This window comes from Macrobrachium nipponense, chromosome 11 (genome assembly GCF_015104395.2).
Source record: "Macrobrachium nipponense isolate FS-2020 chromosome 11, ASM1510439v2, whole genome shotgun sequence".
Lineage (NCBI taxonomy): Eukaryota > Metazoa > Arthropoda > Malacostraca > Decapoda > Palaemonidae > Macrobrachium > Macrobrachium nipponense.
Genome location: NC_061087.1, coordinates 22,887,253 through 22,915,243, shown reverse-complemented (window position 1 = coordinate 22,915,243; position 27,991 = coordinate 22,887,253). Strand labels below are relative to the sequence as shown.

The 27,991-nt window shown below is 39.9% G+C and overlaps 1 protein-coding gene across 5 annotated transcripts in view; it reads right to left on the bottom strand.

Moving 5' to 3' along the window:
* The window catches only part of LOC135196794 (protein melted-like), a 135,264-nt gene that overhangs the window by 99,276 nt on the left and 7,997 nt on the right, over positions 1 to 27,991 (bottom strand). For 2 of the 5 annotated variants that reach the window (XM_064223620.1, XM_064223929.1), the window contains exons 1-10: positions 18,889 to 18,944; positions 15,766 to 15,862; positions 13,413 to 13,573; positions 12,553 to 12,697; positions 11,333 to 11,507; positions 10,974 to 11,137; positions 9,983 to 10,162; positions 7,855 to 7,957; positions 6,615 to 6,768; positions 6,129 to 6,397 (exon numbers count right to left, since the gene is read on the bottom strand). In XM_064223620.1, the coding sequence (XP_064079690.1) occupies positions 6,129 to 6,397; positions 6,615 to 6,768; positions 7,855 to 7,957; positions 9,983 to 10,162; positions 10,974 to 11,137; positions 11,333 to 11,507; positions 12,553 to 12,697; positions 13,413 to 13,573; positions 15,766 to 15,813 (1,399 nt within the window). In that variant the 5' untranslated portion in view covers positions 15,814 to 15,862; positions 18,889 to 18,944. The other 3 variants (XM_064223681.1, XM_064223850.1, XM_064223768.1) reach the window with 3 other exon arrangements.

Sequence of the window (27,991 nt, the reverse complement as noted above, 5' to 3'; positions counted from 1 at the left end):
ATCGTGAACCGGGTCTGGCGAACAAACCGGTTCAGGGGAGAGAGATCTATCACCGGGCGCCAGCCTCCCGTAGACTTTTCCACCAGGAAGAGTCGACTGTAAAAGCCCGGTGACTGATCCGTGACGATTTCTACAGCTCTCTTGCTCAGCATGGTCTTGATCTCCTGTCTCAATGCTACGTCCTTCGATGACCCTGGAACGTACGACTGCTGTTGGACCGGGTTGGAGGTGAGGGGTGGCCGAGATTCGAAGGGTAATAGATATCCCTCCCGAAGGACATCTACAATCCAGGTCTCGGCGCCGTAGCGCTGCCAAGTTGCCCAATGGCTGGCCAGGCACCCCCCACTTCCGGCAGCAGGTGAGGGGGAACGCCGTCCCTAGCGTTTCCCCCCTTTCTTCGACTTCTTCCCAGAGCCTCCACGGGAGGAGGAGGGCTGGGAGGAGGGCTGGTTACGGCTCCCCTTGGTAGAAGTCGAAGAAGACAGAGTCTTTCCCCGGGGCTTCGACGCAGCTACCGTCTTAGCCACCGAGGAAGCGCTAGCCGAGCTCTTAGACTTGGCCGCAGTCCGAGGCTGCCCAGAAGCCTTCGAGACTGCCTGGTGAACCAGACGGTCACTGTCGTCAGTGCGCCGTCTGTCCACCGCAGCGTCCACCATCTCTCCTGGGAAGAGAGACGTGGAACTCCGTAAAGGTCCGTTGCGAAGTCCCAACGCCGCTTCACGCCCGGCCGCCCTGGAAACCCGAGTAAGGACAGCGTCCCTTCGTCGGAGAACCAGGTTGGCCCACAGGTTCACCGTCTGGTGGGCAAGGAAGGAGATGGCTCTTCCTCCAGACTGGCAAAGTCTCCTAAAGGCCGAGTCATCTTCGGGAGAAATTCCCCCGGAGTTGGCTGCGACCTTAGATACTGTGAGGGACCACAGATCTAGCCAGGAGACGGCCTGGAAAGCTGCCATGGCGGTAGATTCCAGGCCGAGTGCCTCTTGCTGCGAGAACCATAGGTTCTCGGACAGGAGCTGCTGCAGAGACACACCCGGAGTCAGCCTGGCTAACTCCGGGTTCACCTGTTTGGGCGGCATCGGGTCTTCAGATGGCATGTAAAAACGCCGCTGTCGCAGCAGAGGAGGTGGAAGCAGCTTGCTCGACCTGCCAGACTTGAGCGAACCGTCTTGTCCGGAGACAAGCGATTCAACCTGGTCCAGCACTGAGTCCGCAAGCTCAGAACGCGGCAAACCCACCGTCGGTCTGGGTTCCCTCTTCGGGCCCCAGAACGACTCGAGCCGGGACGTGGGCTCGGAAGGTGGGAGCGGCGATCCTTCCGCGAGGTCGTTGTGCTGACGAATCAGCGCAATAACCTCGGCAAAGTTCCTCTGGATCTCAGGAGTGACTGCGTCCTGCGGAGTCGGACCATCCAGTCCCTCAAACAGGAGCATCTCCCGAGACCCTCCTCCCTCAAGGGGAGGAACAGCGACAGACCCCTCTCGGTCTCCTCCAACCACTTGTGCGTATGACCTGGCTGGTCCGAGAACCGTGCCTGGTACGTACGACGACGTGGTGGGATCCTGAGGGGCGCACCCCTCACGATCACTCCTCAATACCTCGCCCCTCCCGGTGTAACCCGAGGAGGTTGAAGGTATGGGAGAGGCAGACCTGACGCTCCCTCCTCGCTCGCTGGCAGAACCAGTGGGCTTGGAAGACTGCAGGCGATCGCCAACCCGCGGTGGTGGCGATCGAGCTGCAGACTTAGTCGAGCCGTCTCGCTGTGGAGAACGGCTGGACCGAGAACAGCGGCCCCGGTCTCGTGTGTCAGAGGAGCTGGTGCTGGTCGCCGTACCCGATCGCTCTCTGTGAGAGTGACGGTCAGGCGACCGGCGAGCTCCATTGTCACGGTGAGACCGGTGCGTATCCTCACGGTGCGTCAGTTCGCTGGTACCAGCCGTGGCTGGTGCCGGCGAACGGGGGGACCTCTTCCCAGCCTCAGCCCGTGGCCAGTCATGGACCGTCACGTCCGCCCCCGGGTAGCCAGCTGCTCGCCACGAGAGCGAGAGCTGGTCTGGTGAGAGTCGCGTGAGCGGCTGTCACCAGTCTTCCGCTCCGTGCCGTGAACCTGACGCTGAGCGGACTCAGAGGTCTGGTTCTTGGCTGCACGGCCGCTGTTAGGCGACCGTACACTCGGTACCTCTCGCGAACGAGAGGCCGAGACGGACCCTGCTGCCGTGGCCGAACCACTAACAGCAGGTGAGGAAGTGCCGGTGTTAGCCGGCACTCCTCTGGTCCCCGTAGTCTTCTTCCTTGCGGAAGAAGAGACGGGTCCTGCCCCCGAAGAAGCAGGGTGACCAGCGAAGAACCCCCCGTCTCACCAGAGCGAGACGGGCCCTTAGAAGTTCCCGAAGGAGCCTTCTTGGGGGGGGGGAGGCGACCTCTTCTTCTTCGGCGGGGGGCCTTAGAAGAAGAAGGGGAAGAGGCGGCAGACGACGACGACGACGAAGAAGACGATGAAGACGACGACGACACCTTCCTCCTCTTCTTCTTCTTCCTCGTCAACCTCCTCAGGACCGACGTCAGATCTGTCATCCAGAGCGGAGCCGGGGCTGCTGTTGCCGAAGCAACAGGGCCCGGACGCACCTGTCCGAACAGATCAGCATCGGGAGCAGCGGCGCCAGGAACAGGAACAACGTCAGCAGGTGCAGGCATCACAGGAACGGCAGTAGAGACGGCAGGAGCAGGTACAGGAACGGCAGCAGTGGTCAACGTCACGTCCGTGAACGGCGGCTGGGCAGGTACGGCAGGTTGTGCAGGCGGTCCAGATGGACGGACCAGCGGCACAGCCATCCTTGGTACTGGTGGGAGGTCCAGGGGCGAGCTCTTCGGGCACACGAAGTCCGGTCGCGGCAGCACGGCAAACCCAGGTGGCGGCATCACACTCCCCCGAGGTACGGCGACTGGCCCCTGCACCGATGTAGTAGGTGTTACAGAGACCGCGTGCGGGGTGTACACCAGGTGAGGAGGTGAAGCGTAGCCAGGTGTTGTAAGGGTCGTGGTGGTGGTCGTAACCGTCGCATGGGTGACCGCCACGGAGCCAGCGAGATGGTAGAGCAGCCCTGGACAATCGGCACGCCCTGCAGCCCCAACGATGCCCACACCTGTCCGAGGTCGTCCTTCGCGGCAACCGCACCTGAGGAAGCAAAGTCGGGTGATTAGGAGGATCCTCTACCCGCTTCGCGCGAAGACGAACGGATAGAGGACCCAGAGTACAACTCGACGTCAGGGTATCTAGCGCCCTCCTCCACACTCGACAAGTCAGGTGAGGAGAAGGACCTAGAAACCCCCCCCGAAGGGGAAGGCGCCAAACGTGGAAGCTGAGCGGGTGGCAGGAAAGAAGACGAAGTGTCCGTAACCAAAGGAGTCGCGGGAGAGCTTTCCGACGACTCCTTTGCAGGCCTTCGCTTCTTCCTGCCCTCATACAAAGTCCACTGCGCCTCCGACCAATTATTACAAACTTCACATGGCTCGGCTCGGGTGCATTCGCGCCCCCGACACCGAGCGCACAAAATATGAGGGTCAATCTCCGGGAATGAGCGGAACTTTCCGCATTTACGCCCTTCGGTACCCGGGCATAGTCTCCGTGGGGTAGCGAGGCGAGGAGATTCCATCATTGACCAATAGATCACAATTAATTAGAAAGAGAGAAATGATTGTACTTACAATGATTCTATCATACACAAACACAACCATATACTCAGGAAAGCAAACGACGAGAAGCGGGCAGAGAGCGTCGAACACACACGTCCACTCGCTATGAGGCCGAAAGCAAAAGTGGTTTGTTTACCTCCCAGTCGCGCGCGCGCGCCTGTCGGACAAGCAGTTAACTACCGAACCCCTTGTTCGAAAGCTTACGACCTATCCAGCTGCCGCTAGTACCTTCCTATTGTAAAAGGACCGAAGGTTTGTATGACGTGTCGGAACAAATGATAAATATTGCACTTAAGTAATAAACTTCCACACTCAAAGAAGTTTATTCAAACTAGCAGTGTCTACCCACAACTACAGACACTATCAAGAAGCTATCATCAAGCACAAGAAATCCAAAGGTAGTGTACATGAAGCATGTGTGAATGTATAATAAATACTGTTTTTACAAGTAACAAGAAAATGAAATGCTCTAACCAACTAAAAAACTGAGAATAATGCAGAAAGGAGCAGCAACAACGCACAAAGGAAGCGCAATGCTACTGAATTAAGGTAAGTGCTCAAGCTAGTTTGCCTGGCTGATAAGAGGTATTGTTGCGCTTCAATCCAGATTGTTCAAGTTTTGCTATGCTCAGCCACCAGCATAATGTAGGTACTCTTATTGTTCTAGCCATTCCGTTTGGTTATGGGTACATCCCATTTGTACTTTGAGTATATAAACTTAGGCAACATAGCTTAAATTAACAACACATCTAATGAAATAAGCCAACTTTTTATTAAATTTGAATTTTTCATAGCTTACAAACGTTCGGTCTTAACGATAGGATAATCTTCTAGTGCCAGCTAGAAACCGGGTAAAAACAATCAAAGAGGTTGTAAAGCAAGGAATCTGTGGCATCTGGCAACCCATACGTATATGAGGTGGAAGCTGGTCACCGACCAAGCTTGGGATCTCATGACGCATCAGTCTTTCTTTGACTGCCTTGGAGAGTTGAGCTCTCCTTCCCAAGCCTGTTGCTTTGTTTGCCTGTTATTTTTTTATTTTTTAGTGTGTGTCTGTCCTTTAATCATGGATTCTTCCAAGAGTTCCAAGCCCCATCAACGTATGTGTCCGGGAATTCAAGGATTTCCAGGTTCCAGGTTTTTGGCTACTTTTGTTACAGATCCCAATTCAACTTGCAGTAGGTGCCGTTTGAATTTTTGTCCTGTCTCTAATCTGTGCCCAGAATGTCGCTCCTGGCCTATATCTCAGTGGAGGGCTTTCTATAAGATGGATCAACATAAGGTGTCAACTTGTCCACCTTGGGAAGGTTTTCCCAACTTCCCAAACGGACATTTCAGCGTCACCTTCTTCCAGTAGTCTTCCTCCTGCATCTTTTGTTCCCATGTCCCCATCCTTTTCTTCCATTGATTCATCTTTGGAAGTACCGGTCAGTGCATGAGATAGTTTTATGTTTAATGAGCCCCCATCTCTTGTGGGAGACGATAACACTGCTTTATTTCTGATTTGGAGTCCAACAAAATGGCGACAGTTTGGGCGTCCCTAGAGACAGCTTACATAAGTCACCATTTGCAACAGGTGACAAATGGTAAACAATCAGCAAGGGTAATTTAGTTGGCTGCCTGGTCTGAGCAGTAATACAATGAAATTTATACTTCTGTGTAATTGATTTGCAATACATTAAAGTAAACATATAAATGCATGTTTGTGTGATATAGGCATGAGAGAGAAAAAGGGAAGGAGCAAGAATACAGTAAAGCAATATAACATTTCTTAAAACTAACTAATTAGCTTTTACACTATAACATAAATAGAAAGAACAAACAAAAACACTGCTCAAGCATACTTAACTAGACTCAGGAAAAAGTTATTTGTTAAAAGATTTTTAAGAATGGTAAACCTTCCCCCATCAAATGAAATCACAACTACTTTGATAGTTTTTCACATTTGTAGAATAAGAATAAATAAAGTAAAAGTGAGACAATCATTTCTAAGTTTGTGTGATATGTGTACTATTTAGTTTATGCTACCATGTTTAGCACCCAATACTTAAGAGAGAGTCCAAGCACATTTATACTCCTTCTAAGGCCCAAATGATGCTACAGGTTTACACTACATACAGCAGCTGGGCAAATTTGATGCAGTCATCAAATGTATTCACTGGCTTTTTTCCATATCAATTCAGTACTATGGAATTAGGGTCTGGGGTGGGTGACAGACTTGGGATTGTCTTGTATGTACAGCAACTACAGCTCAAAACCTACATTTCAAACAGTAATCATGAGATCATCTTATACACCAAGTTGTCTCATACACTAACTTAAATGAGGCAATTCCTTTGTGAAAATCGTGTGACACACTCAAAATATACACGGTTTTCCCACAATGCCGAGTATCCCAGTGATCCAAATCCGTGTAGTGAAGTGAACAGTCAACTTACGGGCATTCAGTCTAGGCATAGATCTGTTTGAAGCAGTGACCAGTCGTCCAGTACTTCTGGATGTGTTGCCAAACTTGCCCACAGCCGAACTGTGGGGCTGAAAAATACTTAGGTCTCGTGTAGCAAAGTTAAGGTCTGTTCGACTTGAGCCGACAACAGCATCGATTCGACTGGTGCCTCCCACTCCACCACCACTACCTCCACCACTACCACTTCCCCCAACGCGTACAATAGTAACGCCACCAGGAGTGTGATTGACATTTGTATTTCTGAAAAAAGAACATAAATTAAGAATCATTTCAGCATTAGTAAAAAATTATAAATCAATATTAATCACAGTTTTAAACTAACAAGTTTTACTGAAACAAAAGTTCCAATATAAGGTTGATCAGAAAAAAAACAAAGGTTAACTTTCTGGTAATTTCCAATAACAGATGCATAGCAACTAATAAAAAGTATTATGTGTATCTAATACATAAAATATACCTTATTTCATTGTACTCATTGTTAAGCTGCTGAATATAAACACGTGCAGAGGAATTTGCACGATCAGTACATTTGTTGACAGCCGTCAGCAGCGATTCTGACTCAACCAGAAGCGCTGGATACTGACTACAGAGCAACTGAACCTCTCGTAACACTGAAAAAATAAAAATTTAATCAAAATGAATGCAAAATAACCTGGATATAAAACTTATACAAGAAATAACAATGCAAAATACATAAATGGGCTATTTTATAGTGTAACACTCATTAGGAGACTTCTGTTATTTCAAGTTACTGGAAGTAGTGGTTCCTTCTACAACAAAACGTATTCAATTATCTCGTTTAAATAACTTGACGAAAAATCATCTGCCTGATTGAATCTTTAGCTTTATTAATACTGAATCACATTCCTGGTCCCTTAAAGAACTTGCCCAAAATAGTTGTTCTTTAAGTAGAAGTGAAAAGTGGAAACAGGATAGCCAAGTTAACAGTTTGGTGGAAGAGACCAGAGAACAGATGAGGAACACAGGGAAGAAATTCATAAAAATTTTGTTTTTTCTATTTCTTACCAAACAAAACAAAAAAAATCCCTTCAGTTTCCAATACGTGACCACATTACAGTGCAAATTCTCACACAACTTTGAAAAAAAAAAAATTAGTTTTCATTAAAAATCTAGATGGAGAGACAGCATTTACACAATATACAGTACAAAGTAATCATGAATCTGCCATTCTCAGTTCTCAGTTCTACAGACAAAAATAGCTCTTCTGCTGTCCACCCCCACTATTTGTGTACTCGCATTTCGTGGATTTTTCTAAGGAACACATACATATACACATTAATCGTGAGAAATTCACCTATTCACTGTATTTTTCACTAAGAAATATTCACAAATTACTGTACTTTCATATAATTCTTGTGACTAAATGCACTTTTTGTGTTAAATCTATTAAACTACTTTGGTTCAGTATAGACATTTTTAGGGTTTTTTTGATTGTATCTGAACTATCAAAACAGACAGTTCTGAGAATTTTAAAGGAGTTTTAAGTATTTGTGGATTTTAGCTATTCGCAACGGGTGTGGTACCATCTCCCATGAATACAAGGGAGGTCCACTGTATAGTCTTCTACCCTGCTTGAATCAGCCTGTGAGCATCCTTGTATAAGTTTTGCAATATGATCCCCACAATATATGCAAGTAAAAATCTAACAAAATATAAAAAGAAAAACAACTACTTACCAACACCAAGACTCATGGAATCCACTTTTGGAAGTTGTTGAGCAATGTAATCCAGAGCATTTTTGCCTTTTTCTTTGCTCAACCTTCCCACTGCAGCCAAAACCTGACAAGCAAAATACAGTTCCTTTGTGAAATCTGTGTTTAAAAATTTTCAATATGTCTTGCATATACACTAAATAGCATTTTAACGCACTTAAGTAACCAAAATATCAACTGGTAAATGAGAAGCTTTCGAGTAATTCAAGGTGAAATTCCATCTTTTTTAACAAGAATCACAGAACTAATGCAGACTAAAAGCAAACGTTGGCCCTTTAGAACAGGTTAATTGTGTATGAAATGAGATAAATAGAAACCACACTGCTCACCTAAGTCACCTTGTTGCATGTGTAAGTACAATACAGTATATGATTACATTTTTCCTATGAATTCCTGCGTAAAACTTTGGAATTCTAGTCTAACCCCATCCTGGCCCAGAGGCCATGGTTTGAATGAACTTAACCTACATTACATGGGCTTGAATGCATGTTAATTATGACAAACTGTAGCCAAGTTATGTTTTGTTATACAAAAGGAATTTTCTTACATATTCCTATTCACAACTATGCATCCCATTTTAAGCCAATCTTAGACCAAGGGCCAAGGTTTGAGCCAACATGAAACTACACTATATAATAGAGCTTCCACTCATTTGTGGCTCAACAGATCCTTAAACAACCCCATCCTATTTTCACTTTTCCTTAATCACCACACTGCCCCACTTGACCAAATCGGGGACTTCTTTATCCAAGGATGCTGTGTACTAAGTTTTATTGAAACTGACCCCACAGAAGGATACCATGCAGTGTCATACATGGCACTCTACAGATGGCATAAAGATGAATCAAGGTTCTTGTAGCATCCCCTTGAGAAGAGGCAATGCCTCCGGTCTTTTACTTTTCATCCATTCCCTTTAGTTACTTTCTACTTAGATATTCAACTACTTTAAAAATTACCTTCCAACAATCTTAATCTCATTTAAGAAATTCATAAGGCAACATCTTAGATATTTAATATACTAGTATGTGACTCAATGGTCTCAAACTAATTTATAACAATTCCACTTGGGCGAAAATGATTCACCTGTTCTGAAAATATTGAAATGTGAAAAGTTCATGCCTGGCATACATACTATGCAATGCTGCACTAACTTTAATCACAGAACATTTAAGCTTTTAGTTAGAGCTAACCAACATGGTAGAATAATGTGAATCCACTCTAGTAAAACAAAAGTAAGATTTCACAAAGGGGCACTAATGAATCAATCGTTTACCCGCATGGAAGAACAATGTGAACCTATTCTAGTATAAAACAATAATATACAAACACTAGGGCAACATTTTCAATGCTAACAAGAAAACCATACAGATTTTGCTATTCAATAGATTTCTACAGCAGAAGACCCTAATAATAATACAATACAAAGATCGACCAGTAAAATTCAATAGGAGTAATATACAGTCATTGTGACAATGCCTTATCTTTAAAACATAGAATAAAGTAATACCTCAAGTTGGAATAACGTAAAATGAAACAGAAATTACAATGGAATAACTTGTCTGAGTTGGTGCCTGTGCAGCTCCTCTTGATTGTTGTAAGAGGAAATTACAACAGTATAAAATGTTTCCTATCAATGCAAAAAATGCAAACTAAATCTGAATATTTAGGAACAATGAAAGTGACCACATACTGCCTTCAGTTCATAAACCCTACTTCCATGGTAACTTCGGCCTAATGTAATCAGTATTGAATAATGTGTCTCAAAGCTAAGATTCAATTTTGACCACTTCAACCACTATTTTTACATCTTTTATGACACTATAGAAATCATATTTACTTCCTAGGACAAAAGTTTAGGCTACACTTCCTACTTATAAATCAGGGAATATGCATATTGTCTTTTATTATATAAGGGCCACACTGAAGAATTGACGGATTCATAAAAATCCAACTGAAACAGAATACTACACTGTCATTTTCCTGTTTAGCCCAACAGATTACCTTGTCACATTCTGAACTTTCAATGATTCGGAATGAAAATCTGAAAAAAAAAAAAAAAATTATGAACTTCAAAATAACATGAATACAATACCTGTAATGCCAGAGCAACACAGTGGGGTTGCTGTTCAACAATACTTTTTAGCCTTGTTACATGTTCTGTAAAGGGTCCGGGTCTCCAGGCACACAACTCTACAAAAATCTGCAAAGTAGCCATTGATGTTCCATTCACACTAAGGCACTCTACTAGTTGAGGGAGTGATGGCTCCAACAACTAATGGAAATAAGAAAAAACAGAATTCATTAGTGAAGCAAAAGGAAGTAGTAATATAAATAAATGATTTATAATGGCAAAAAATAATTAAAAGTGCCAAACAAATTATGCACATGTCCACTATACATATTCCAATTCTTCATTAAGCTGTAAATTATTGCTGCCCAGACCTTGAAACCCAACCATTCAAGAATACCAGTAATCTAGTTTTTCTGCGTAAGAATGCAGTATTATTAACAATAACTCTGTCCACGACATCAACCTAAATCACTTTCACTGACCTTTCATTCAAGTTCTCCTTTTTCTCAGTTCCATGCCTAATCATTTCACTCATTTTCAGAGCCAAATAAAGGAACTACTAGTGGAAAACAAATTCCTAACACTTACAGGACATGTAATCACAACTCAGAATGAACTATTTATCATCTTACTCTACCACTAACTTTCACTGAAGGCCACTAAACCTTACATGAAAAAATTTTTACAACAATATGTTAAAGAAAAATAACTGAAGTAAAATCATTGCACTACTGACAAGAGAAATTTTCAAATGAATTACTCCAAAGTATCCTTTTAAAATCCTGTCATTTTATAAGACTAGAGTGCATTCATTACACACACACCCACACCAATACATTACAATATAACTGATAAATATACACAGGATATAACCATGCATCACTTCTAATGCTACTACATTCATCTCCCTGTCACAGTCAAGTAACAATCTCTGAATATGCAAACGCCGCACAAGATGAGGAACAAACCAGGTAATAAATTAATCAGTAAAATTCTGTGATTGTTATCTTACCACAGGTCTGTTCTTTGCCACCAGAGAGAAAAGCATGAGGAGGCCAAGTTTCTCATTTGTATCACATTGTGGTAAGAGGGACACAAGTGTCATCACGTGGTCATGGATAGGTTCCTTTTTCACAGCATAAATCTGAGGCAACACACGAGACAAAGAATAGTTCCCTGAAAATGAAGCAACAGTTAGTAGATATTCCTGCACAGTATACAATATGGTGTTATTTCCATTTTTTACATTTGGTCTCATTATGGTCAACTGAAGTACACTTCTTTGTTTCAATTTTTATGAGGCGTGAAACATTTCCATCTACAACCTACCACTCACATATGCACTTCTATCTTCAAACACTTTTCACTCACCTGATATAACAGAATCAATGATTGGCTGAATGTGCATTGCCAGAAGGTCAGCTGCCTCAATAGCTGCCAGGGACAGATAGGAGCTCATGTTCCTACTCAGCTCCCTATTCCCTTTATGGAGGAACTTTACTGCTACAGGTAAGGCCAAAGCCATCACCTCTCGTTTATGGTAGTTCTGTGGAGATATCAACTTCATAACATCTATTCACAAAGTTCAACATCTACATTCAATCACATATATCAGAAGAAACAATTTTAAAAATATACCAGTTCTATTACAATGTACATATCCTACAAAATAAAAGTTCAATGATGTTCTAAATGCACATAAACAAATTTGTCCATAACTTACAATGTATTTTCTATCCTTTGTACTTGTAAATGGCTAATGCCACCATGCATGAAAATGAGACTCAGTCATTATAAATTAAACTATGGCATACAAACACTTGCTCATACTATAATCAATATAAAAGGATTATCATCATTATCCAGTAAATAAAACAATAAAAAAAAAAAAAAAAGTTAATTAGTAGCTAACAGCAATTCAACACCGGACCACTGACCTAAAATTCTAAGCTTTTATAAGACTGGCCTGAAAAGCTTGTTCCTAAAAATTGAGTACCGTAATACTGCTTAGATTTTATTTAATAAAATTAAGCTTCATAAAAATTTTAAAACTGAAAAGACCTGAAAAGCTGAAGCAGTAACATGAATAACAATATTCAACTTCAACACCTTACTTAAAACTGGTACACTGACTATAAGAGGGTACTTATAATTAAAAATATTTTTTGTAGTTTGTATTTTTCACTAGCATAAAACACAGATAATTTTAGGCAGGAGTGTTTGTTTGTTTGTATAGTGTTTTTAAGTTGCTTGGAACCAGTGGTTATTCAGGAACGGGACCAACGGCTTTACGTGACTTCCGAACCATGCCGAGAGTGAAGTTCTATCACCAGAAATTCACATCTCTCACTCCTCAATGGAATGGACGAGAATCAAACCCGCAACCACCAAGGTGGGAAGCAAACACTATACCAACCATGCCACTGAGGCGCTTAGGGAGGATTGTGCATATCCTCCTAACTTATTGGCAAGTATTAGGAACCATGCAGGGTAATTGAGGCCAAAACAACATCCAAAGAGGCTTTCCATTTAATGGGGGCTAACAGATCAATGAATTCTTGAGATGTAAATAAGCGCTTCATAACACTCACCAGGAATATACAGGACACAACATCAGAGGCAATCTTCGCATGCGGTGGATCACTGTCACGGGTAGAGGGACGGAGATTGTGATTAAGGCAAGTCTGGAGTAAGGCCACCAAAGCTTCTGCATGTTGCTCAATACTTCCAGTCTCCCTGAAATAGAGTAAGTTAATTCACACACCACTTTTATATATTTAAATAGATTATGCATATTATCAAATAAATTATCAGTTTTAATATTCATAACCTATAAAAAAAATCACTGCAAAGTTCACTTCAAAATTAACATAGACAGCAGCAAACTAACAAAAAAAAAAATTCTCAGTTTTTTAAACATATCTGATATTTAGCTACCTCTAAAGAATGGTACCTTCACACATGATCACATCATCAACAGCTATCAGCAATTCAAAATTTCTTATTCAATTGGCTACCTCAAAAACAGCAAAAGAAAGCATGCTTGAAATTATGGATTAAAGTTACATCACTACATGATAATAAATGAACTACAACAGCACCAACAAGCAATATCAACTATACAACTGAAATGTCTTAGTTTAGAGGGAAAATAATTTCTGAACTGATACTAAGTAAAAAATGAGTTCATGAACAAATACATTTGTTTGTATGGTGTTTTTACGTTGCATGGAACCAGTGGTTATTCAGCAACGGGACCAACGGCTTTATATGACTTCCGAACCACGTCGAGAGTGAAGTTCTATCACCAGAAATACACATCTCTCGTTCCTCAATGGAATGGCAGAGAATCAAACCCGCGACCACCGAGGTGGGACACCAACACCATACCAACCACGCCACTGAGGCGCTATGAACAAATATAAAATGTGCATTAAGTAAAACCACCAACCTGATGGCAGAGGTGACCCGTGTGATGCAAATCTCGACCACACTCTGATCATTGTCATTTCGGGTATACTCCGGTAGGGACGCAATGTCCCGAATCTTATTAATAACATCCGTAAGGTCATTGACAATCACATGGTCAGGTACATTAAACAAGTCACCAGCCTGATAAAGAGAAAATCAAGAGGGTTAGGGAGATAAATGATGACAACTTATACAAAAATACAAAGAATATACCTTGTTATACCTTTATGATATAATAAATTATCTTTTGTTCTAAGGAAACCATAACATGTACTTTTACCAAAATCAAGCTCAACTGCATAAAGTAAAATAACGTTGCCAAAAATTTTGCTAAAATTATGACTAATTTAATAAAAACACAGGAATGTTTCTAAACCATGTTACCATACTGCAAAGTCGTTAAGGGGGCCGGCCGGAACCCCTATATATGGTGGTATAGGGCGAAAAATGCAAAGTCATGAAAAAATTCATGGAGCTTCCTATGGCAATTGAGAATACGTATACGAAATATTTCGTCAAAATTCCTCTTACTTTCGTAGTTACAGGGTAATTAGTGAACGTAACTCAATAAGCCTAAAACATTGATCCGTACAAGAAAATGCAATATTTCTTCTATTATTGTAAATTTTGATAATTATTGCCAAGAAATTGGGAGAAATGACATCTGTAAACATTCCCAGAGTCGACAAGGAGACTTCAGGCTCAGCTACCAAGTCCAGTCATGATTTAGTGCGATCACAGACTTCAAGTAGTCTACACGTTCCATTTCACCTCTGACATTCTCTTGCTGTTAAGTATGTTTATGTATGTTTCGGCAAGAATTTCATCATGCCAATGAGGAAAAGACAAGGAAAACATCTCGCTAACATACAGACGAAGAAAAATCGCTCAAGTATTATTACAGAATATCATACTATACACGTAGTTAGTGAAGAGAGAGGGGAGGGTTGCGTAGTAAGGGTTGCTTAGTAACGCCCCCGTCTCTCCTGACAGCACACGTCACACTGTGCCCAAGGCTACGATCTTTGAGCAAAGAGATCTTCATTTATGATAAATAACAAAGTTTTGGTTTTTTAATACCCAAAATGGAATATGAAATTCATAATAATCATGATTTATTAAATTGTCTTTGTAAAAAGAGAGTACACCTTTGAGTTTCACCTCTGACATTCTCTTGCATTTACGTTTGTTTATCTTTGTTTCGGCAAGAATTTCATCATGCCAAAGAGGAAAATACAAGGAAAACATCTCACTAACATACAGAAGAAGAAAATTCGCTGTAATAAGCCGAGTTAGTGAAGGGGAGAGAGAGAATTGCGTAGGAAGGAGTGCCCCATCTTGCCTCAAGCAGTGCCCCAGGCTGGGATATATGAGCAAAGGGATCATCATTTATGATTAAATTATGATAAATAAAATAGTTCTGGATTATTAATACACAAAAAAGAAATATACATTCATAATAATCATTATTTATTAACATTGTCTTTATAGAAATACGAAGGAAAACTTTGAATGCCCATATCTCAAAACTATACTTATTGACCTTCAAAACCTATCTTCTCACTTAGTTTTAAAGCTACGTATAACATTGGAATTTGGTATATAACTCAGAAAGACATTATAAAACAATCAAATAGAGCCCTTTTTTCCAATTTTTGTTTCGTCTTTTTTTATAAAATTTTTTCTCCTGATTTATATGGTTTATTTTTTTACCATATTGAAAAATTCATATCTAGCAAAAAATGACTTTTAGAAAAAAAACTCCCCATTCGATTGGAGGTCTACATCAGGTCTATATATGGTAGTAATCCCGGGTCTTAATATTAAATATCAAGGGAGGAGATAGAATTTAAAAAATGGTTATTTTCGGGATAAATCGCCCTGGCGTCACAAAACCGAAGATCAGAGGCGAAAATCATATGCGGTTTGGAGATGTCCCAAGTCACCTTATTAAGTGGTATGAATATCAAAGTCCTGTCCTTAAAAAATGGCATTAGCTGGCCCCCTTAAATCTATGTACATATTATAAACATAAACAGTCCCTCTGAGTATTAAAGTAGATCCTTATCTATGCTTAAAAGTAACAAGGCTAATACATTAACAATTATTTCAATAATAACACAACCCTCAAACAATTATAGATATTACTCTCAATATAAAAAAGGACCTAGTATTGCAGTACGGTACAATTCATCATAATTATGAAAATCACCACCTATGTTTCTTAATCTCTTTCAATTCGTAACGAGATACACTGCTTACAAAGCTAAACTTTCATGATAAAATAACAATGAATCAACAACAGAGTTAAAAACTTAAAAGATTATACCAACCTTTGAAAGGTCCTTATGGGAGAGGACTTGCGTGAAGAGTTCGTGCATTTTGAAGCTAGCTGCATGTCAACTATTTGTTTGTTTCAGAATCCTCATCCTTCAAAAAAGAAAAAAGTTTTTGTAGGCCAAATAAAAATTGAACTTCAAACCACTAACCTCAAAATTAAAAATCAAATTGGAAATACAATCTAATGTGGTAGTGAATGTGGCACTATCCTACTGTTCATGTTTTCAATGTTTTGTTGCAGCTCTACTAATTATAAACATTTAAACTAAACAACAAACACATCACATTTCTGAAATCACTGATCTCTTCTTAGCCTCTTCTGAAGGTCATGGAACTTATACATTAATAAATATAAAAACTGACTAATGCTGAGGTTTGAAAAATTTCAAACTGTGAGGTCACAAATAATATACACTATTTTTAGGAGAGTTTATAGTGTATTTTTAAAAAAAATCTTAATAGTGCACTGACATAACAAATCCATTCAAAAAGTTGCACTTCCTTACAATCAAATACTAATTCAAACACGAAAAAACAGCACTGTAAATACAAAACCTCTCATAAACACTATAAATACTGTACCGCCAAACCCTACAAACAGTAATTTGGTGTAGCATTGACAACTTGAATCTAAATTAATGCATGGTTGAAAAACGTTTCTGAACAGGGAAAACAACAAAATCTGCAGCTATACAAGCAGCCTTGTGGTGACACTTCACAGTTAATACGGTATATAAAAACAACTACAGCTCTTATATCCCTATTCCCACAGAGGTTCACCACTTTGCTGGGAAGGAAAGATGCAGTGCAGCCTATGAAACATTACAAACTAGACTGTTATTTTAAGTAAGATATGGAACCATTTCACATGAATTTTAAATATTCCAGATAATACAAATATGCATAATAAAAATCCTACTACTTTATTTATTATGTACCATGGTCAAATAAACCTTCTGTGCTAAGATACTGCCACCTGGTAGTGGTAACAGCAAAACATCAACTTTTATACTACTTACAATGTTTCAGATGAACTTAACACCTCTGGCAGTGTCACTTACAAATATATAAACATGTGACTTTTCACATTATCATAATGAAATGAAAATGTGCCACTGCACAATACCTGACCAGGGGGATTCGAGCTTACTTAATTTGAAATTGGAATGGCAATGTATGGTTGTGCAGATATGACTGCCAAACTAAGTAAATGAGACTAACACATCACCATTAGGCCTACCTGGCAATTTTCACAAATCATAATTGCCTCACTTTGTAGCTTACAAGTAACCACAAATTTCTGCTCATTTTTCAACAATTGAGAATTTTTCATATCCAGTACTATATTTTAATCAAGCATGTAGGGCATAAGAGTAGGGCTTACCAGCAAATGAAAACTAATGAAACTGACTGCTGAAACTTTTAATGATTTGTTAACTTAAATGAATGCTTTTATTACTAAATGTTTTGGAAGTAAAGGTAAGCAGTCTGGAAATATCCCAAACATAACCATAAAACCCTTCATAACTATGATTAGCTAACCACAGGCTAATTATTATGTCAGACAAGAACAAACCACACAAGCACAATTTCCTGGTGATTGTACTAACTACTTCCAAAAGGTAGGCAATGCCTTACTAAGAGGTAACAAAATTAATCAAGACAAAGTATGAAACACAGAACTGGAAAAATGACAAAACCTTCCTACTACAAACTGTACAATCCTCAGTTGCCAATAGGATAGCACAGAGAAAAACACTAATATCACTATCTTTCAACCATTGTTTTATTTCATTGTTACAGAGATATTTGGCTCATCCATCAAGGCATTACCATATTGCCTATAATGAAGGAAAGGCACGGTAAGTGTTTCTTGGACAGCTACTACATTTCACTCGGCTTAAAAACTATTTCAGTCATTTCTTCCTATTTTATACTAACTGTGAAAGAACCAGCAACATTCCCCACCCTATTGGGCAGTACACTACTACAGCTAATGTCTTATTACCCTCCATTTTAGTATATAGTATCTGGGCTGCCTATATTTTAGCATCTTAAAAGCAACACATCAGATTAACAATAGGAGACCTAGCAAATCAGACCTTGGGTAGTTTGTATATCCACGGTAAGCAGTTATAGGTCCTTTTTCTAAGTACCCAGTTGATCTTAACCCCGAGGATAGCGCGTGCAGCGAAACAATACCTCTTGCCAGAACAAACAAGCTTACCAAGAATATCTAGGTACATATGCAGATAAGTGTTCCGCCACGTTCTTACTGACAGCACACATTAACAAACTTTTCCCCTTCAAAATCCGCGGATATTCACTCGCTCCCAGACCTTACCTTCCTGTTTAAGGTATGGGGCTTTGGTCTCACCTAGCGGGGGGGGGGGGATGGGGGGATAAGTAACACCAAATATCCCTCTCTCTCTCTCTCTCTCTTCAGCATACTAATACCCACCCTGGCGATTCTGAATAAATTACATGCTAATAGCCTGCATCTAGGCTAACAGCAGGTTTCAATCCACAAGACTGACTTAGCCTGGCCTATGCAGCATCGAAAAGTTAGGCTAAACTCTCTTCTGCAGAAATTTACGTGAAAATCTAATACCAGTCTAACTTTTGGGTAATCCTAAGTGGGAAAAAAAACTAATCCTAAGTGAAAAACTAAGAGATTCTTGTTACTTTATTGCTACGAAAGGGCTGCTTGTGGTGGGATTGGTGTACGCTACCTCAAAAATGGCTAAACTTGCACGGGGACAAGCTCCCCTAAACACGAGCTGAGCAAAACTCATTAGCCTTGCCCAAAGGTTGGCGAATATAAAGCACATCTTTAATAAACTTTTGAAAGAGTCTGAAGCCTCACCCAAGATCGCCTGCCACGGAAAACAGGCGAAACTGACTTACTCCTCGTTTCGGGTTCAGTTCAACGACTTGACCCGGAGAGAATTTTAACTTACCATTGCTTAGCATTTCACAATGTAAACTTCCCAAGCTAACATTTGTAATTTCAAGGTACTATTATTTTTCGGAAAGCTCGAACATTAAATAAGCTATGGCACACAACAACAAAAAGGACACTTATAACTCATTCCCGACTGAAATTTGTCACTTACTCGTAGTGTCTACGAGCGACACTGTCACTTAACTACTAAACTCTGCCATATTGTCAACAAACTTCAAGCGAGATGTTGGAGAAAATTGCCAAAGACAAAACCTACAAAGAAAAATAACAGCAAGCATTCAGTATATTTACATACATATATTACATATAATTTGTCTCTCAAGTTTAAGAATTATCTTGTATTTTACAGAATTCAAATAAGCGTCTGACATTCGTTTGACTTCTTGTTTCCGCACCTGTTGAGCGGGCCCCAGTGACCTGTGGTTTGGACACACCCCATATGGTCAACCTGAGCATTAAAAAGGAAAGAAAAGGAACAGGCAAGAAAAGACCTTTGTTTAAAATCCGTGGGCGTTTATTTTCATTTTTAAAAAACTGTCCATTAATTACACATCTCCAACAAAGACTCACGGGCGAATTTTCCGTGCCAGTAACAAATGCATTATCAAATCTCTCGGTATAACCTCCAGTATTTTCTCTTTTTTTCAAGGAATCGCTATGAATGGTTTTCACATTATAATGATCCTTGCTACGCAGTTTCCCCGCGAGCTGTTAACACTGGCTCACCTTGCTTCCAGTCGGAACAATTAGCTTCAGGCAGTGCTGTTTTTACAACTTGCCTCAAGCGACGGGGGAGCCAGTAAGTCGCTTGACAGTATTTCAACTACGGAAACTTTTGTCAGCTAAATTCAGTCGGTTTCGATTACTTTTGGCTTTCCTGTCGGTCCGTTAAATATAACCATATTCATGTGTCGATTTGAGCACTGAAGTTTGACGTAAACATTTATTTTTCAAGAAAGTACTTTTACTCTTCTCTTTGCTTTTATTTCTAACAACAGTTCGGATATTATTGAGCTAATTTTATCAACATATTTTAAATAAGTTTGCATTACTCTGCATTACTTATATAAGATTTCTATGAAATCAGAAAATAATTCGGCGGAGAACGAGTTCATCAGAAAAGCACAAAATCCCAACTGTGTCTTACATTATTTTCATCGTGACGGCTCAACCTGCTCGTTAAACGTTTTATCCTCAATTGTGTTTTTATGGATTTCCTCTATTTCAGGGCTGGCGTAGGGGGATTTATGACTTTCCTTTTCAATGTTAACGCCTCGTCAGTTTCTCAAGCGCAAAAATAATTAAATAAATAAACCTTTAATCCATATTATTCGAAAATATTTTACTTTCGTGCGTTCAAGCAGATTACTATATACTTGCATTTTTATTAGGCCTCGTTACAGTCAGCATTATAGTCTCTCGTTCCTAAAATGACATGAGCGAAGAGAAAAACAGAATAATCGTGCACACATTACCACTTCTTTAAAAAACAAAAAACTGCACGAGTTGGGTAGACCCATTTGCTAGACCTCATGATGGCCACGAAAGAATTTGATTTTCTGGCTACGGAAACAGTTTGAAAGACCTTGTTTTCCATGCCATGGAAAAGAAGAAATGATTCTTTTGTCTTGATTTATTTCTACAATCGAAGAAAACCTCTCTTTTCTAGCAATTGAATGCCTTATACTTTGCTAACTAATTATATGCTTTGACTGACACTCAAGGCCTTGTTTTTCTGGCTTTTATTTTGTCCTCCACGATACGCTACTGCTAGCTAAACTGAAGCCATTTCACGAAGTTTTGTTATTTACTAAAATACGAATACACGTATGCGTAACTTCAATATTACCAGGATCTCTGAATATTACCATCATTATTTACCAGTTGGGGCAAACTTCTGCAGCTAATTACAATTAGATGCAGAGCACGATCGAGATTTTAGGGTACAAATCCAGCTGAATGAATGGAATAGAACTGAATTGAATAGAATATGGAATATAGGCCAAAGGCCAAGCGCTGGGACCTATGAGGTCATGAGCTGGGACGAAACGGAAATTGACAGTAAAAGGGTCTGAAAGGTGTAATAGGAGGAAACCCTCATAGTTGCGCTATTAATCAACTGGTAGGAGAGGACGGAAAGTAAGATGGCGGAGAGATATGAAAGGAGTTGCAGCTACGGGGCTGAAGGGACGCTGCAAAGAACCTGAGTAATGCCTACAGTGCACCGGGAGAGATGCCGTATCGCCCCCCCCCCCCCAACTAAGGGAATACTTGAGTTTATAAATGCTTCCTCTTGGGCAGATACTGAATGAAATAAATTACCCTGCTAAGAAAAGGGACATTTTAGACAAAACGTTAACCAAACGGAAGACAGGAAGACATCCAAAATTAAATGCACAAAATAAAGCAGCATTACAGACTAAGAGCACTTGTTTGTTATATACCCAACACGAGGATCTTACAGTAATAATGATATAAACACTGGTGTTTTCCTTTTGGTAACCAGGAAAAAAAATAACAATGTTGATAGTGGTTAAAATATCTGGTTTTATGTGAACCGATCGGTAAATTTGTAAGACCTAGTCATTGTTAGCCTAGTATGCCAGCACGGGCTCTTGCTCTGTGGGTAGACGATCATAATCTTTCTGATAACTTGACTATCCATATTCGGGAAAATTTGCTATTAAATTTGCATGTCTGATCGCAAATTACCATTCAACGCTAATATCTACGAAAATCGCCCAATTGAAACTAAAAAATAGTCATTTGTAATTACTAAATCAGTTTCTCAAAACATACTGAACTCTGTAATTTAGACAAGGTTTGAGAATACTATCTGAAACATAAATATCTCTATGGTCTGAAATCTACAGGAATTCGACCACTTGGGTTTTGTCTGGTCTTTGGGTTCCATTAACTGCGATAATTCTTTATACTTTGTCAATGAATTGGTTGGAGATGTTTTGATTAATAAAATACAGTTGAAGAATGGGTTACTGAAATTGGAAAATTTTGTCATTGCTCTAAGTCCCTGGCAGGCGACTGAATGATACTTGTTTGTATATATATTTCATATAAAATTCTCTCTCTCTCTCTCTCTCTCTCTCTCTCTCTCTCTCTCTCTCTCTCACACACACACACACACAGTTAGTACTATTACGATTCTCTCTGTCGGTCGATATTAACTTCTTACACGATAAATCGTCGTATTGCACAACGCACATGTACCGAACAAGTGTACTTCGCGGTTCGTTGGCAGAACTGATTTTTGCTACATGAACTCAACCACTAGCGAAGTCAAGCAGTTGATTATTTCCTCAGTTGCTAGTTGTGACTTTTACTGCGCTCTCCAGTAGTGAAGAAAAATGGAAATCTACGGTACTTTAAATCATAATAAGTGCCTAAACCACACAGAAGGTTAGAGGGGGCTTGGTTACCAAGCTTATCTCATGTGAGGCCCGCTAAATGAGAGAGTGAAAAGCACCAGTGGAGTTTTTTAATGCATTAGGAAAACTCGCAGCTAATAACTACTCAACTACAAAAGAAAGGAAATTCATTGAAAATCATTGTACAGTGAGAACCGACTAAATTCTGGAAATTTCATTGCTGGAACACTGACAGAAGCAACCTTAAGAGTGATTCCTCCACTGTTTGATCTTTAGGGACATTTGTAAGTAGTTTTACGGATATTCCAAGCGATTGTTTTTTCATTTTTTATTGGCAGCCTTAATTCGTTTTCCTTAAAGGTTGTATTGTTGTCAGGGCCGGATTTAGGGGGGGGGGGGGGGGGCAAAGAGGGTACCTGCCCAGGAGCCTCCACATTTTAGGGGGCCTCAAAAAAAAAGGACCCAGGCTTAAAAAAATTTTAATTTCAGGAAATATATAAGGAATAAAAGTTTTTTTTAGTCAGGAATAAAACAAAATTGTCGATATTTATGATTTATCTTTTTTCATCACTGATAGCTTTGGGAAGGAACATTTCCTTTACAAATTGCTGCTAGACAAGAAAGTTGCAGATACTTTTCCTAATGTTGAGATAATGCTACGGATGTACTTGGTGCTTATGGTCACAAATTGCTCTGGAGAACGTTCATTCAGCAAAATGAAGTATATCAAAAACAGACTTCGTACTACAATGCATCATGATCATCGACTCAGTCACCTGGCTTTAATGAGCATTGAGTATGACATCCTCAGAGACATTGACTTTGACATATTGATCACCAAATTTGCAAGGGCCAAGTCTGGTCTGTAAATTCAGATACCGCTGTAGTTTTTCTATTCTACGAAGAAACTTTGGTTTTGATTTCAAGATTGGTGACACTGAGTATGGGTCATGCTTCCTAATCACCTTCGAAAAATGGTCAGTTTGTACAGTCAGGTGTGAAGAGTCCTGATGAGTGAAGGCAAACTAACATATTTAGATTTATGGTAATAAAACATATGCTATTTATTTGAAATTGCTTTTCATAATCTTTTTATACTCGAGTGTACAGAGTCAGGAGAGGTCATTTTGCAAACGTGATTAAGATGACCAAAATTCATTACTGGCAGGACCGGCAATGATGATTTCCCGGTAGAGCTTACAGCGCCCCCCGGTGAGGCTTGCTTCGCTCGCCACCCGCCTCAAGCAGGGTGGGCCTCCACACACATTGCCCAGGGGCCTCCACATGCCTAAATCCGGCCCTGATTGTTGTTGGTATGGTGTTTTTACGTTGCATGGAACCATTGGTTATTCAGTAACGGGACCAACGGCTTTACGTGACTTCCGAACCACGTCGAGAATGAACTTCTATCACCAGAAATACACATCTCTAACATCTCAATGGAATGCCAGAGATTCGAACTCGCGGCCACCGAGGTGGCAGGTCAAGACCATACCGATCACGCCACTGAGGTGCTCTACAAGGTAGTACAATCGGAAAGAAACAACACAAAGGTCACAGCCACGTCCATTCTTTAAAACTTGAAACCCGGATGAACCTGCGTTCAGAAAATTTCCTGTCAGGTCATACATCTGAGCTGAGGGCTCACCAGCACTTCCTGAAATCCTTCCCACCATTTCCCAGGTCTGCCTTCCCCCTAACACCCTCCTAACATTCCAAGTTGGCTTATTACACGGTTATCCACTACCATATTGTCATCCATACTTTCCATGCGACCAAACCACCTCATAATGAACTGACCTATCTCACGATAACCTCTTTAAGTATCTCATCATCTCTCATTCTTTCAATTCTTACGCCACATGTAGTACTTACTACGCAAATTCTATCTTCAATTCAATCACCACATGTAGTACTACGCAAATTCTATCTTCAATTCAATCGCCACATGTCGTACAACGCAAATTCTATCTTCAATTCAATCGCCACATGTCGTACAACGCAAATTCTATCTTCAATTCTTACACCACTTGTAGTACTATGCAACTTCTATCTTCAACTCGATCGCCACATGTTGTACTACGCAAATTCTATCTTCAATTCAATCGCCACATGCAATACTAAGCAAATTCTATCTTCCATTCAATCACCAGATGCAGTACCACAACTTCTATCTTCAATTCAATCACCACAAGCAGTACTGTACTACGCAACTTCTATCTTCAATTCACGCCACATGCAATTCTGTACTACGTAAATTCTATCTTCAATTCAATCGCCACATGCAGTACTACACAACTTCTATCTGCAATTCAATCGCCACATGCAGTTCTAAGCAACTTCTATCTTCAATTCAATCGCTACATGCAGTTCTAAGCAACTTCTATCTTCAATTCAATCGCTACATGCAGTACTACGCAAATTCTATCTTCAATTCAATCACCACATGTTGTACTGTACTACGAAAATTCTATCTTCAATTCAATCACCACATGTTGTACTGTACTACGAAAATTCTATCTTCATTTCAATCGCCACATGCAGTACTACGCAACTTCTATCTTCAATTCAATCGCTACCTGCAGTACTGTACTACGCAACTTCTATCTTCAATTAAATCACCAAGTTGTACTGTACTACGAAAATTCGATCTTCAATTCAATCGCCACATGCAGTACTACGCAACTTCTATCTTCAATTCAATCGCCACATGTAGTACTACGCAAATTCTATCTTCAATTCAATCACCACATGTAGTACTACGCAAATTCTATCTTCAATTCAATCACCACATGTAGTACTACGCAAATTCTATCTTCAATTCAATCACCACATGCAGTATTACGCCAATTCTATCTTCAATTTAAACGCCATATGTAGTACTACACAAATTCTATCTTCAATTCAATCTCCCACATGCAGTACTACGCAACTTCTATCTTCAATTCAATCGCCACAAGCAGTACTACGCAAATTCTATCTTCAATTCAATCGCCACAAGCAGTACTACGCAAATTCTATCTTCAATTTAATTGCCACATGTAGTACTACACAAATTCTATCTTCAATTTAATCGCCCCATGTAGTACTATGAAATTTTCTATCTTCAATTCAATCGCCACATGTAGTATTACGCAAATTCTATTTTCAATTCAATCGCCACAGGTATTACCACGCAAATTCTATCTTCAATTCAATCACCACATGTAGTACTATGAAAATTCTATCTTCAATTCTTACGCAACATGTAGTACTACACAATTTTCTATCTTCAATTCAATCGCCACATGTAGTATTACACAAATTGTATCTTCAATTCAATCCATTCTTCCATCGTTCCCACTAGAAATAATTGCTTCATCTTCCTTGGTTCCATTTACCACTTGCTCACATCTCCTCTCAACTTGCTATTCTTGCAAACACTTTGAAACACTTCTACTAGTTTATGTAATTTCTCTTCACTATTCCCAATGCAGTACTGAAACTTCTGTCAACAGCAACCATCCCTCAATCTCTTCACAACAAATTTTCTAATACACAAGCTTCGCTCCTGCCTACTGCCCTTTCTCTGGCTTTACCCAGAGATACTGAACTGAACACCGATAGAGACCACACAGTGCCAGGGTGACCAGACATCCGGTATTTGACGGGATTGTCCCATATTTATGACATTTGTCCCGTATCTACCCTCCCCGGGACGCCTTTTATCCCGTATTTTCAATATTTGAAAAAAAACTTTTGTCCCGTAGTTTCAATATTTGAAAAAAAAGTAAAACATACCAGTGAAATTTTGCAAAACAACGACGAGAAAAATCATTTTAAAAGGATTATGGAAAGGTTTTCATCATATGTATTTTATCGTCTGCAATTTATTCAATATATATTATGGCAAGTCACTTTAGTTATAATATCCTTTAAAGCTGCAAAACATGCATGATTGCAATATTGCAATGCTTTGACACATGTAATGAACAACTGTTTGTAACAAAATCTACAATGAACGCACTTAGAAAAAAAAAAAAAAAAACAAGTCAATGAAGTAGGTCCTGGGCAATCTGTACGCAGCTGAGAACGACTTCGCGTTGAGTCACTGCGTGTGTAACTTCACGCAAGTTGTGTGTCAATTGTTCAAACTTGAACTTCCTCTCCAATTTAGGTGTCCCTTATTTCAATTTTCAAGATCTGGTCACCCTGCCACACACCCTTACCTCAGATCCACTTTTACATCAAACCAGTCACTCTTTATTCTTCATATTCTCACACACTTGGCTTCAATCATGAAAGCATTTAGTCAGTGTTAAGTTTATACTGCACCATACATTATAAATGTTAAATTTTTATAATCATCAATCTATATTCTTTACCATACAAACTCGGCACTCTCCTCATTGCCTATGTTGATTTTGTTATAAGTGCTCCTGAGGTCTATGTATTCCATACATTTTTTTCTTTTACTTCGTCTTCCTACGTAAATCATGACAAAATTTCGATCAACCCAACCTATTCCATGTTTCATCTCAAGCTCCTCTTCCCATATCCGTCTTTTTGTCATTTTTGTATTTTATCCCTTAAAATCTTAATACATTTTACTTAAAATCTTATACGTTTTACTTAAAATCTTATACATTTTACTTAAAGTACTAAATAATGTCATATCCTAAAATTCTTACAGTTGTTTCTATCTCCTTTACCATTGGATTTTTTAATCAACTAAAGAAACAACAAATTCTGATCAGTCAATCTTACTATTATCATTTGCATTTCATCAACAACCACGAACGCAGAGTTGTCATGAACTTTTTCAAAGGCACTTACACCTGCCTCTTCTATCAGTTTTATTCTTATACTCTCATCTTGATTCCTTCTTATCAAACTTACTTACTGCATTTACAGCCATATTTTTACCCCTTCCTATCTTACATAATTTCACCCCCCCCCCCCTATCTTGCTTGGAATTATATCTTCTAGTACTGCAACCGACTAATGATCAGATATACCTCTAGCCAGTCCTCCCTTCAACATCCTATTCATCAACTTGTCCTTCGTTATAAATAAGTCTTCTTTGCTGTAAACAATTTAGTACTTCAGACATTCAAGAACCTCTCCAAACACATTTCCCAAGGTATTTTCTCCTCTGGAATGGAATGGGAAAGGCCAAGCGCTGGGACCTATGAGATCATTCACCGCTGAAAGGGAAATCGATACGTCGAAAGGTTTGAAAGGTGTAACAGAAGGAAAACCTCGTGGTTACACTATGAAATAATTATTAGAAGAGGGTGGAAAGTATAATGGAAGAAAGAGAATATGAACGGAGGTACAGTAAAATGAATGAAGGGGGTTGCAGCTGGAGGCCGAAGGAACGCTGCAAAGAACCTTAAATAATGCCTACAGTGCACCGCATTGTACCTTTGCATTTAAATCACCTAGCAATACCATCATTTCATAATCTCCAAACTCGGCCATGAGAGAGAAACCCTTTAAAATAAAATGAACATTCTTGTTTCTTATTTTTCATTCCAGGACTAAATACACATCCTATGGAAACCTTTTTCTTGTCACATTCAATCTTATACAATCTCAAACGTACAATTATAGGTACTCTTTCACTCACTCTTTCCCTCTAAGCAAATCAGCTCATTCATTTCGTTTCTTCAGATCCTAAGGCAGCATCACGGTAGGAGTACTCAGTAACCAGGTGACCGTACGTATGTGATTCCCATTAAATTACTGTCTTTGATCAATTTTTTAAAATGAAAATTAAGAATGATTTTATTTTTCTTTCTTTCTGAATTGTAGCAACACAAACAAGCCTCTAGCATTTCGTTCGAAACGAATTCAGTTTGTCCATATTATTATTTCAAGAGATAT